Below are 13,364 nucleotides of genomic sequence, written 5' to 3'. Positions count from 1 at the left end.
TAAAAAAATAATCTGGTGCTACGTGGTTTTAGACCGCGTTCAGACCTGGTTTTAACATCCTCCGTGAGACCGATCACATGTGGACCGCTCTTATTTCAGCGTACTTGGATCCAATCACAAAAACCACATTATGAGCTGGTTTTGAGACGCACGTCGTCACATTCCTGAGCTGAGTTGTCCTCAGAGCGTGTCCTCGGCTGACGTCCGATTAGTCCATAAAAGCCACCACAGCAAAGACTCGGTCTCCCCAGTGTTTTAACCTCCATCTAAGTACCACAACGAGATGATTTTACTGCAGATTTTACTGGTAAGATGGAGCATTTAAGAGCAGGGGCCTCAAGCTCAAAATGACCTGCGGGACAGTGAACTTCTAGTCTGGTCAGGAGGGGGCAGGCCGTGGAAAAAACCCCCAACTATTTCGAAAGTAAACGTGTTTGTTTTGATGTATAGTTCACAACAAAAGGTTTGTGATGCCGCTCGCGATCACCAGTGCTAAAATAAATACACCAGACTCCTGTTCAATACTGAGATTTTAGACATTTCCCTGGTGATTGTTGGAGATGAACCCACGTTTTTAGGATTGCTAAGTCTTTTTTAACTGATCTACAGTTCGGCATTGTTCGCCTTGATTCTTGTGTCCGGCGTCTTGCTCATGACGGCACTCTGACCAATCAGTGGCCGGCAGTCGTCGCTTAGTATCGCCTCCTATGGTGGAAACGCAACTTAACCGCGCCGAGGCGCGCTGGTGGAAACGCGTCATTAAATAGTAGTAAAAGGGTTTTAAGAGTTAAAAAAAAAGAAGAAGCTTGAAAGTAGCGAGAGCTGCTGCTACAGGCTGCCACATGGGGGCGCCATCTTAAAAGTAAAGAAGCAGTGGTTGGAGGTTCATTTTAAATCGGGAGTATGTGAGGTTGAGTTAACGCACCAGCATGTGATGGGATCTCTCAGGACGGTGTGAACGGGGTCTTCTGTAGAGTTAAAGGGAAAATAAGTGTGGGTTTTTTGCTGTTTGTTGTTGACTAACGTCCGAGTCGTCCAGTATTAACCCTTTCACTCTCCGGCTGCTCAAAGGTCGTTGATGTTACAGCTGGCATGGTGTGGTGTCTGTGGGCGGGGGAAGGAACCGTTTGTAGTTTCTGTTTTAACCCTTGAATGTTGAACCCTGTCGTTCATTTGCTGCTGGAGCTTCTGCTTGTGTCCACCCCCTCTATACGTTTGTCTATGTGTGTGTTTTCCCTCCCACGCCCCGACCTCACACCTCTAGTTTCAGCCGTCTGTTCAGCTCGTCGGGTGCCGCCGCCAAGAAGCCGGCGACGACGGAAGCCCCGGTCAACGTCAAGTACAACGCGCCCACCTCTCAGATTCAGCCGTCGGTGAAGAAGAGGAGCAGCGCGCTGCAGCAGCTGCCCAGCGACAAGAGCAAGGCCTTTGACTTCCTCAACGAAGAGTACGCCGCTTTTGTACTGATTCATAATTTTATTCCATAATTAAGTAAAAGCTTGGATATTATTTGGAAATGTGTGTGTGACAAAATGGCGGATGAATTTCATCCTAAGAGTATTGAAATGATGAATTTTACTGAATTTGAAACTATTAACACTGATGGTATTATATAGTAAGTGCCATTAAAATTGTACTATGAATATTATTTATTTAATAATAAAACACACAGCAAAAGAAAATCCCCAAACCATGAAAGAATAGCAGCAGAAACAAGAAAAATCTGTTATTATTTGTCCCATTTAAAAAGATATTTATTCACAAAACACATGTGCATGACTTTAATTGTCTTTTAACTAATGTAATATTTGATTACGATTCTTTGGGCTTTTCTGTGTCTTTAAATCATAATGATTTCCATTGTTTTTACTCTTTAACTTGGATGTATTGGATATAATCTGCTGTTAGCGCACACTGTCATGTGACGTCTAACGTCTCTAACTTCCTGTAGTGTGCTGTTCTGATTCTGGTTCTGGTTCTGGTTCTCACAGAGTGGCGTCAGACAAAGTGGTGTCCAGACGAGAGCAGAAGAGAGAGCAGTACAAACAGGTCAAAGCTCACGTGCAGAAGGAGGACGGCAGAGTTCAGGCGTACGGCTGGAGTCTGCCCAAGAAATACAAAGTAAATAATATATACTCAACATATAAAAGTAATAAATCATTATTGTGAAGTCCTGCAATATTAACTGTCGCTGCTCTAAAGGTCAACGGAGGTCAGACGGAGAGTAAGATGAAGAATCTGCCCGTTCCTGTTTTCCTCAGACCGCTGGACGAGAAAGATGCTTCTATGAAGGTAGTTCTTAGATTTACTGCACACACTCTATATAACACTATTGTTTAAATGGTATTGAATATTAAACTGTGCTAATATTGTTGTTTTGTTTAAAGTAAACTCTAAATCCACCCTTTTTAGTCTGGTTTTCAATCAGATTTCTTTATTATTTTGTTTTATTCTACTTATCTCTCGTCTTTTAATTCCATTTTTTTATATATATTATGTCTTCTTTCCAAGTATTTTAATGTATTTGAGTATTTTAAGCAATTTTGGCATTTGCTTCTTTTTTTTACCTTTGTACCTTTTATTTATTCCTTACTTTTAGTTACTTTTATCCAACCTCAGTGTTTTCTCATTGATGATGGTTTTTCCTGACATCAGAGATAAATAAAACAGACAATAAAATATTAAGTCTGATTGAAGAATTGATTTAAATACGATTAGATTCATTTAAATGAACTTGAATATTATTATCAGTATGTATTTGTATGAATATGACACGTACCACAGCTGTAAAGGTGCTGGGAAAGAAGTGGATGTTGAAAGTGCCTAAGGTTGAAAAGATATTTGATGATAAAAATAGGCAACAACATAAAATTTGAGATGTACACATAATATTATTTATGTGATGTTATGTTAAAGTTATGTTAGAGTTAAAGTTGGATTAACGGGGCAAAGGACCGCCTCTTTGTTTACATTTGACCCTGACTGATCCACGTCACTGAGCAAAGACTCGAAATATTCACTATTCTTTATTATTTATGTGTGAAAGAGTTTGATATTGAGGATTAACTGTGTGTGCTTGTGTGTGTGTGTGTGTGTCTGTGCGTGCGTGTGTGTGTGTGTGCGTGCTTCAGCTGTGGTGTGCCGCTGGTGTGAATCTCTCTGGAGGTAAAACCAGAGACGGCGGCTCCATCGTGGGAGCCAGCGTCTTCTACAGTGACGTCCCCGGACCCGAGAGTCCCACTAGGGGGACGGGCTCTCAGACTAGCCTGGACAAACTGGACCAAGACCTCAAGGTACAAACACACACAAGTGTGATGAAGCTTTGACATGGTATAAGAAAGGAATCCGTGATGGTGGATTCCTTCTGTGACACTTGTAGGAGCAGCAGAAGGAGCTGAGGCAGCAGGACGAGCTGTCGTCGCTGGTGTGGATCTGCACCAGCACACAGTCCACCACCAAAGTTGTCGTCATCGACGCCAATCAGCCCGGAAACATCCTGGAGAGCTTCTTCATCTGTGACTCGCACGTGCTCTGCATCGCCAGCGTGCCTGGTGAGTGAATGAGAGAGAGAGTGCAGAGTTTTAGTTCTGCTGTCACTGCGCTCGCTCCGTGTTTACTTGGTTATCCAACCTTATTCCTCCAGGAGGAACAGAAGCAGCTGCAGGTTTTGTGGCTACAGGATCGAGCTGTTCCTGCACTGCATGATCACACTGCTGCTTTTATGTCAGCTGATGTTGAATCTAAACACCAGACTTGGTCTGACTGGTCTCTTTGTCTGCCTTTTAAATAAATAATTCCCTCCTCTTTTAACAAAACTACAACATTACTACGGTTTGGCCCTAACACTAATATTATTATTTGGCAAATACAGACATGGTTGAGTCAATGTGAGTTCTAATGTGATATTTAGACACTTTAAAGTAGTCTAGCAGTGTTAAAGTAACACTAATAGAGTCAATTGAACTCTTATCTTGAAAAATAAATGAGATAAATTCAACACCCTTGCATTTCTCGCGACCCGACCTCCGTGCCAAACTTCAAGAGTTTTTATGCACGTTATAAAAACGAATCTCACCAGAAACCCTCGGTTCCTCACTCTCAGGCTCTAATGAATGTTCCTGTGCAGGTGCAAGAGAAACCGACTACCCCGCAGGTGAAGAAGTGCCTTCAAACTGCCACGCAGGACCAGCGGGAGACGACGGCTCCTCTGTGACCGACGTTAGCTCGGCAGGCGGCGGCGGCGGCGGCGGCGTGCTCGGAGGCATCACCGTCGTCGGCTGTGCGGCTGAAGGATCCGCCGCTGTTCCCCAAACGGCAGATGGTGCAGGAGGAGATGGAGAATCTGGTAAGATTTTATCAGTTATTTAAAAAAGGAGCTTCACGTGAATACGAGCTTGACTGTGTTTTTCTGTTCACTGCAGAATCCAGAGCAGCAGCAGAAGAAGCCACGGAGGCAATGGAGGTCAGCGCTGGGATGTCTGACCACAGAGGAACTCTGAGGGGCGTCTACACCGAGCACGTCTTCACCGACCCGCTGGGAGCTCAGCAGACGCCGGAGACATCAGAGACGCCAGAGACGTCAGGCAGCTACACTCAGAGGTAAGACAGCTCACTGTCTCCATGTTTTTATCAGTGCAGCTGTAAAAATCCACCATTGAATCACTGGAACACCAGATACTGTGTCAGGACTCAAACAACTAAGTGATTATTAAACCATTACTACTTTTTTGGCAGCTATTTTGATGTTTTTATTTATTTTTTAATAATTATAGCAAGGTTTCATGTTTTTCAGCTCGTTAAATGTGAATATTTTCTGCTTTCTTTCCTTTGTCTCGCGTGTCCTCTGGTGATGAACAGGGAGAGCGATCTGCTGAAAGACGGCGTCAGCTCAGACTCCACAGCCGAGGAGCATCAGGACCTGATGATGGAGGAGGCTCAGAAGATGAGCAGCGTTCTGCCCACCATGTGGCTCGGAGCACAGAACGGCTGGTGAGTGCGACGACTTACAGTCAACTGTGTCAGCGGGAAATCTGACTAACAGAGACCTTTTCATTTTTGTGGGTTTTACAGTGTGTACGTCCACTCGTCTGTCGCTCAGTGGAAGAAATGTCTCCACTCCATAAAGCTGAAGGACTCTGTGCTCGGCATCGTGTAAGTGACAGTAAAAATTCACAGATTATTTGGATGTTTTGTTTATTTCTAGGTGGGCTGTTTTTTACAGTGCACACAATGCAATATTGCACTAGTGTTTCATGTCCTTCTCATGGACGTTCAGCAGCTGTGTTTCTGTCCCACAGACACGTGAAAGGACGAGTACTGGTCGGACTCGCTGACGGCACGTTAGCCGTTTTCCACAGAGGAGTGGGTGAGTGGACATCGTCACGTATTCACCACATTCAGATAAATCTACATCAGTCACTTTTACCACACGTTTCTGCTCCTCTCGTCTCCTTCAGACGGACAGTGGGACCTGACAAACTACCACCTGATCGACCTGGGTCGACCTCACCACTCCATCCGCTGCATGACCGTCGTGCACGACAAGGTGTGGTGCGGCTACAGGAACAAGATCTACGTGGTGCAGCCCAAAGCCATGAAGATAGAGGTGAGAGAGTCCTCCGTGTGATCGTAGACTGTAGTAGAGCGCATGTGGACTCAGATGTCGTCCTCTCCTGCAGAAATCATTCGACGCTCACCCCCGTAAGGACAGTCAGGTGCGTCAGTTGGCCTGGGATGGAGACGGCATCTGGGTGTCCATCAGGCTGGACTCCACCCTCAGGTTGTTCCACGCTCACACCTTCCAGCACCTGCAGGACGTCGACATCGAGCCCTACGTCAGCAAGATGCTGGGTCAGTCCACCGTGTCTGCGGTTATCTGCACTTTAAGAGTCTGGTTCAGTCTTAGGTTTTAATCGCGCGTCTCTTTTGCGCAGGAACGGGGAAACTGGGCTTCTCGTTTGTGAGGATCACGGCTCTCATGGTGTCGTGCAATCGTCTGTGGATCGGCACTGGGAACGGAGTCATCATCTCCATCCCTCTGACAGAGTGTAAAGACTTTTCTTTTATTACTTTAACATTAAACACTTTACGACCACAATCAAAAGCAGTTGCCAATACATTTCAATGGGCACTTCTCGAACCTCAAGATGAAGATGGATTTAGTCCCCAAAACAAAAATGTGCTGCATTCAGTGATGTTCTTCTGACTTTCCATGTCGGAGTATTCCTTTAAAGGGAACGTCGCCTTCAGTTGACTGAAACGCAGCATTTTCCAGTTTTCTGTCCTAGAGGATCAAATAAATTGCAAAATCTTCACATTTATGAGTCTGAAGTCACATAAATCGTTATTATTTGTCTAAGGAAACCACTTCATTTAGTTAAACTGAATGTTAATGTGGTCAAATATGATAGTGCCAATGAAACTAAAACTAAACTAAACTTAATGTGTTTTGTTTTGTGTTTTTTACTCACAGCAGAGTTCTGCTCATTTAGTGATGAAATGATATTATTTACTGATAAACGTACATGTTGTGTTTTTAGTTTAAGCAAAGGTAATGTAACAAATGCTCTTTGTCTTGCCAACATACAGTCGTAGTGATTTATTTTGGAACATTATTTTTGTTGAGAGAATCATGACCCGATGTTTTCATATCGTTCCGTGTCCGTGTGAAACTGTAAGAGCTTAGTGTCGTCATGTCTTTGAGAGTCAGATTACATTTGTTTCATTAGCCGCCGCCAAGGCCATCAAAGCGGCAGGAAACCATCCAGGAAGTGTCGTGCGCGTCTACGGCGACGACAGCGGCGACAAAGTGACGGCCGGGACGTTCGTCCCTTACTGCTCCATGGCTCACGCTCAGCTCTGTTTCCACGGTCACCGCGACGCCGTCAAGTTCTTCTCCGCAGTTCCAGGTAAACGAGCCACAGTGTTTGTTCACTATAAGGGGCTAGGGAGTGCAATGGAGTGTCCTCACTAAGATATAAAAACACGTCTGTCAGGTCATGCCATCCCGTCTTCGTCCTGTGGAGGAGAGACGCCGGGGGACAAGGCGTCGGACGCCTCGTCTCAGGAAGGAACCAAGTCCATGTTGGTGATGAGCGGAGGAGAAGGTTACATCGACTTCAGGATGGGTGAGTTTACGTCATGGAAACGGTTATAAAGTCACCTCAATAGAATCAACACGCTCGTCTCTGTGTGTGTGTGTGTGTCTCTCCTCAGGCGATGAAGACGGCGAGGCAGACGCAGGAGAAGACGTCCCCATCAAACTGCAGCCCTTCCTGGCTAAAGCCGAGCGCAGCCACCTCATCGTGTGGCAGGTCCTGGTCAACGACGACTGAGACCTGACCTCCATTTTCTTTGCCTTTTCTATCAAACCCCTGCAGCCTCAGAGGGAGGAGGTGGAGTTCAGGGAGACTCCTCCTCCGCTGCTGCTGCGACTTTAATCAGCACCTTTTTTCCTCCTCAAACATGAACAATTAAGCGTAACACAAGCAAAAACTGGAGCGGGAGCGTTGGTTCACACGAAAACTGCATGTTTTAATTTGATGGATCTCATTTTCAATCTGTTCTGTTTGATTGTTTAAGGTCCAGCGTGTAAGAATTTAGTGACATCTGTTATGTTGCAGCACAATCCATCCATTTTCCAAGCGTGTCAGGAAACTTCGGTGACCTTCACATATCTTTGTTTGCGTATTGAGCTTCTGTAGACACATAGCAGCTGCCTCCGTAAAGACATAAAGTACATTTAAAAAAAGGCAGTTTTAAAGGCTGCGGAAACCAAAAATACACTTATGCAAACTTACGTTCACTCGCTTTCCTAACCGTTACACACTGGACCTTTAAGCGTCAATACCTTGCTGCTGTTATATTATAGTGGAGCAGCAGTTTTCCAGGTTCCCTCCTCTCAGTCGATTTACTGTGAGCTGATGCTGAAACTAAAGATAATCACCTTTTTTCAGTTTCCTCTCATCATCATCGTCATCATCATCCGGATTATTGGTGAATCTCTAATGGTTTTGTCGTGTTCATTTGTTAATCGATTGCCAGTTTTGGCAAAATTCAACATTTCACGTCTTATCTAGTTCATATTTAAGCAAGACGTGTATTTATTTTTAGCACATTTAATTTGTTTTCAGGCCCTTGTTTATGTCTCTCTTGATTTCAAGTCACAGAGTTGAGCGTCACATTCAAAACGAAGACGGTATTGTACATTATGTACTATAGTACAACGTGTATTTTCACCTGGGTTCTGAAATTAGAATATATAACTCACTACATGGATGTCGGGAAAACTCTTGACGAGTTTAGCATGGACTGCAATGAACTGCAATGAAGAGTTTCCTCTGAATTCTTTAGTTTGTCTTTAATGAAGTCAGTACTTTGGTCCAGAAGCAAATGTTATGTTAAAAGAAAAGCCATCAAATTATACAATACTATAGTTTTTAGAGCGGCAACTAACGATTATTTTCATAATGGATTAATCTGTCGATTATTTTCTCGATTAATCGATTGGTCCTTAAAATGTCAGAAAACTTTAAAGAATGTTGATCCGTGTTTGTCAAACCTTGAAATGAGGATGTTCTCAAATTTGTGTTGTCCACAAACCAAAATGATTCACTTTTGATGATTTCTTTGTTCTCCAGAGCAAAGAAATGAAGGAAATACTCACATTTAAGATGTTTAAACAATTAGAAATGTTATTTTAATCATGAAAAAAGCTTCAAACCAATTAGTCGATTCATTTAGTAATCGATTAATCGTTTCAGCTCTAATATTTATTCCAGAGTACAAACCCTCATGTGCTAATGTTTAGTGCTAATGAGCTACATTCTAGCATGCTAACAACCTATAATACAAGTGGCAAACACTTGCTAGCAATGTCTTTAGCATGTTCATATTAGCCTTTAGCTTCTCTGAAATGCAATTTTTACTCTGTGACTTGAAACATGGGACGCGTACACTGGGGCTACACTCTTAGTTAGCAGCTAGCTAACGTGAATGATCATTTAAAAAAAATAGAAGCAGTTTCTGCCGGTTCTTAATTAAAACCACGACATACGGTGCCTTCAAATGAAGTCATGATAATAGTGTTAGCTCGGCAACAGCTAGGCTAGCAGGCCCGATAAAGCAAGAAATGCTTAAGGAAAGCAGTTAGTCAGCATTTCTAAACTCTTTAAGACTGAAATCACTTCAATAAAAGTTCAATAATTTGAATTTAAAATGCTCTGAAATTAAACTTCAATTGGCTCCAGCATGTATTTTAAAAAACAGTTGCTAGCTCGTGGCTTTCAGATACGTTCCATTTGAGTTTGTGACTTCATTGTTTAATCATTTATTTTGTGAGCACCGTTAACTAAGGCTGCAACTAACGATTATTTTCAAAACGATTCAGTTTTAATGATTTTTTTTTCCAGAAAATATTCACGTTCAAGAAGCTGAAAAATCAGAAATTCTTCAAGAATCACGTCATCGGTTTGGCAATTCATTTAGTAACCGATTCATCTGACAATCGTTGCAGACCCTACAGTAAATATGACCCCATTTAAAGGCACCAGCACTCATAATCTTTGTGTTCTCATATATTTAATGGAGTGTTACCCTAGAGGGCGCTAACACCCCTCTAGCTCATAGACTTTTTAATAAATATAATAAATATCTGCCTTAGACGTCCGGGTTTGAAAGCACTGAGACTCATCAGGTTTTGACGGTGTTTTATTTATTTTTCTCTTGATCGAATGTCCACGTTTGTTACCAAAGGCTAAAAAGAATCATCATCGATCTCGATCGTGAACTAAAACGACAGTTAAACGCAGCATCTTTGCAGGTGTTGGTGGGTTTTTTCTAACACAGATTCCTGGTTAATATAGATGAGATATATTTTTAGATATTTTGAAATGAAATGATATTTTTCCGGTTGTGAGAGAGGAGAACGTGTCGGAGCTGTTACGATGAGAGGCTGAAACAGACACTGACGGTTTATACGTGACTTTCCCCCTGCTTTCTTATCCTTTAGAGGTCAAATCTGGAAACTTTTCTCTTTTTGTTTTGGTTGTGTTCTCCTGAAGGAAAATGTTTTAAATCAACGTTTTGTTGTTCATTTTTTTAGTCTGTACTCTCTGAACGTGCAACTGTATTTCTGGCCTCTGCACCAGTTCACTGCACTGGTTTGTTCTCTGTTTTGTCCTCTGTGTGATGATCAGCGCAAGACGAGGACTGTCCTCGTCTTTTGTGCATAAGTGTGTGTGTGTTTGTGTGCGTGCGTGCGTCAATGTGTGTGTGTCCTCTCCAGGAGAGGAGAAAATGATTAAATATTGCAGTTTAGCCATTTCAGTATTTATTTACAATGATTGAGCCTTTGCATTTGAGAATGTGTCTTTGTACATTGAATATACATATATATATATACATATGTATACATATATATATGTCTATATATCCATATTCAATCATCAACCATGAGAATGACTTTGGTGTAGTTGTTTGGACAGCAGTTGTTGTTGTTGCTGTTGGTTTGATGAATTTGTTTTGTAGGCGGTAACGCTCTCAGCTATGCACTACGTCCCTGAGGATGGAGGAGGAGTGGCAGTGGCCGCCACGGTGGTGGTGGCGGGATAACCCTGCAGCGTGTTTAACACAGTCGGGATGGAAAACTATACAAACAAACAGGTGACTTCACCGCATCACAACACCACAGAGTTCCACGTCGTCCTCCTCCGATAGCAGCACACACAACACCATCGTTAACTCCTGCAGCATCTCTAGCCTTATTTTTAACGTCCAATTAAAGCAACTTTTGTGGGCAAGTTTTTGGTCGTCTTCAACATCATTTCATTCACAAGGGCAACATTAAAACAAAACTCTATTATAACATCAATAAGAAGGTACAGAATAACAAGAATGTGTAAAATAGAGCGTAAAACAATAGTAATTAAAAGAATGCACAGTGCAGAAGAAGAAAGTGCTTTAAAAAAAAACAACAACCTGGATTACAGATAGACATTTGTCAATATGACGTCTGAAACATAAAAACTACAAACCTTTGTATGTTATGAATGTTAAAGAACGGGAAACGACGCAGGAAATAATGAAAAACAACAAGAAATAAATAGTAAACAATTAAAAGCAACAATTGTGAAAATGTAAGTGGGAAGTAAAAAAAATACTTTATATTACTCTTTATATTAGATGCACCTCCATGCTCCCTTCTATACCCACAATTAAATATAGACTAAATACACAAGATAGTAAGCACAATTTTGTGAAAATAATAATAAAATAAGAAACCAGCCGATAAATAACAAACATTTGCAGTTTATAGACGATAAACTTCTTTATACCTTTGTTTAAACTGATGAGTTTTTTGTGTTTTGATTTCACAAAAACATCAGTTTTCATCTAATTTGTTCTCTAAATGTCACTTAATTCAAACTAATATTTAGAATAACAGCTATAAATATATGAATTAACAGAAAATGAATATAAAATAACTGAGGTTTTTGTGATAATTCAAATAAGTTCTATGACTGTACCGACAGTAGGTGGCGCAGTGGAGCGACAGAGTTTCTGTTTTCCTGGTGACTTTATTAAAAGGACAGAGGCCTCTGCTCCTCCCTGCTCCTCCCCTGCTCGTCATTGGTTCTCTCGCTCTTCTATTCAAAGCCTCTCAGCTGTTTGAATGAGGCTGAAGTGGAACTTGGCCTCACAGAGACAGATCCAGGCTCTAATCTCTTCCCCAAGCTCGGAGGAGGAGGAGGAGGAGGAAGGCTGGCTGTCACGGATCACAGCCCTGATAGTGGAGTAGCAGGTTAAGTAACAGATACTGTACACAACAAGATGAGCCTGGTTTGTGTGTGTGTGTGTTTCTAGAGACCAGCGAGCATTTTCAAGATCCCGCTAAATCCCGATTTTTCAAATAAAAAAATAATGAATAAACTGAAAAAGCATGAGTGTGTTGAAAGACAAGTTTAGGTTGAGAAACCTAACCACAGTTCTCTGAAACACAAGCGAGATGGTGGTTAGCAACACGAGCAGTGTTTTGGCAACAGCAGTTACATACTGGAGCTTTAAACACTAACAAATGAGGTTTTACTCCATCATGTTTACAGTTTTCCTTTAGAGAATATCATCAATAATACTCCCTCTCCCACTGTGCAACTAGGCTTAAACTTTGTTTAAGTTTTTTAAAGTCCAAATTAGGTTTTATCCCCTCAAGTTTGAGTGGAAATTTAAAGTGTGGATCCAAAAGTAAATGTTTAACTGTAAAATAAAACAGTTTAACCTGTGTCAGTGTTAAACACACACACACACACACACACACACACGTTAAACATCGGAATAAAAACAGTTTTTTTACTGTTAGAATGAAAGGTCATAAGGTCACATCAGTCACTTATCTGCAGTTATGTAACACGACCACATGGTGGCTCCACACCTGTTTATCTGCTCCCACTCAAACAACTGCTCAGGTCTGTTTATAGTAACACTGTTGTGTGTGTGCATATATGTGTATATGTATATATACACCTATATGTATGTGTATATATATATAAATGTGTACACATGTACTGTATATGTGTGTGTGTGTTCTTGTTACCTCTTTGGGACCTTAAACACTGACCTTGTCAGGACCACTAGTCCTCATGGAAACCTGGTTCTAATGAGGCAGAAACTGGTTTCTAAGGAACTGCTTAGGTGTGGCTAAGTTAAGGTTCAGGAATGGAAGTCAAAGCAGTGTCCTCAGGAGATGAACTGCTATTTATATCTTTGTGGTCCTCACAACTTTAAACGGTTCTTTTTCAGGGTTAAGACCTGGTTTTAGTTGTGATTAGGGTTAAGGTGAGGGTAAGGGGGGCCAGCGAATGCACACACACACACAAACACACCTTTGTGTGTGTGTGTGTGTGTGTGTGTGTGTGTTTACGCAGTCTCTCTCGCCCTCGTCTGCTCCGTCATCTCTGGTGCAGGATAAACACACAGCTGGAGTCGTCTCTGAGACACACACACACACACAGTCTGGTTTCCATGACTTCAGAGGACATTACATTGACTTACATCTAACCTTTAATCTAATAACTATTGAACCTGTGACCTCATGTCTTCACCTTAAAATGTGCCTGATTTTTGTCCCCATAAGGAAGTCCAGTCCCCATGATGTGACTGTGTGAACAGATTTATGTCCCCACAACATAGGGAATACCAGGTACACACACACACACACATTTGTTTTCTATTTCTGTCTCATCACACTGCTCATACACACACACACACACACTGCCCTCTTTGTCATTCCACATCTTCATCATTTGTTGTGAGGAATTCCTTCCTTTGACAGTTGTTTTCTCTGTGTGTGTGTGTGTGTGTGTCTCTCT

The 13,364-nt window shown here is 42.0% G+C and overlaps 1 protein-coding gene across 6 annotated transcripts in view; it reads left to right on the top strand.

Annotated features, from left to right (window-relative positions):
* The window catches only part of spag9b (sperm associated antigen 9b), a 32,372-nt gene extending 23,371 nt beyond the window's left edge, over positions 1-9,001 (top strand). For 4 of the 6 annotated variants that reach the window (XM_044013412.1, XM_044013414.1, XM_044013418.1 and 1 more), the window contains 16 exons: positions 1,265-1,447; positions 1,992-2,121; positions 2,203-2,292; positions 3,132-3,293; positions 3,380-3,551; positions 4,127-4,345; positions 4,422-4,599; positions 4,858-4,989; positions 5,071-5,151; positions 5,298-5,365; positions 5,457-5,605; positions 5,679-5,850; positions 5,934-6,047; positions 6,729-6,908; positions 6,996-7,127; positions 7,216-9,001. In XM_044013412.1, coding sequence (XP_043869347.1) covers positions 1,265-1,447; positions 1,992-2,121; positions 2,203-2,292; positions 3,132-3,293; positions 3,380-3,551; positions 4,127-4,345; positions 4,422-4,599; positions 4,858-4,989; positions 5,071-5,151; positions 5,298-5,365; positions 5,457-5,605; positions 5,679-5,850; positions 5,934-6,047; positions 6,729-6,908; positions 6,996-7,127; positions 7,216-7,334 — 2,281 coding nt within the window. In that variant the 3' untranslated portion in view covers positions 7,335-9,001. The remainder of the gene's footprint in view (positions 1-1,264; positions 1,448-1,991; positions 2,122-2,202; positions 2,293-3,131; positions 3,294-3,379; positions 3,552-4,126; positions 4,346-4,421; positions 4,600-4,857; positions 4,990-5,070; positions 5,152-5,297; positions 5,366-5,456; positions 5,606-5,678; positions 5,851-5,933; positions 6,048-6,728; positions 6,909-6,995; positions 7,128-7,215) is intronic. The other 2 variants (XM_044013416.1, XM_044013415.1) reach the window with 1 other exon arrangement.
* The last annotated feature ends 4,363 nt before the right edge of the window (positions 9,002-13,364 follow it).

Source organism: Solea senegalensis, linkage group LG18, assembly GCF_019176455.1.
Source record: "Solea senegalensis isolate Sse05_10M linkage group LG18, IFAPA_SoseM_1, whole genome shotgun sequence".
NCBI classification, from domain to species: domain Eukaryota; kingdom Metazoa; phylum Chordata; class Actinopteri; order Pleuronectiformes; family Soleidae; genus Solea; species Solea senegalensis.
Note: the sequence above shows the minus strand (reverse complement) of the source record. Positions and strands in the feature narration are given on the sequence as shown.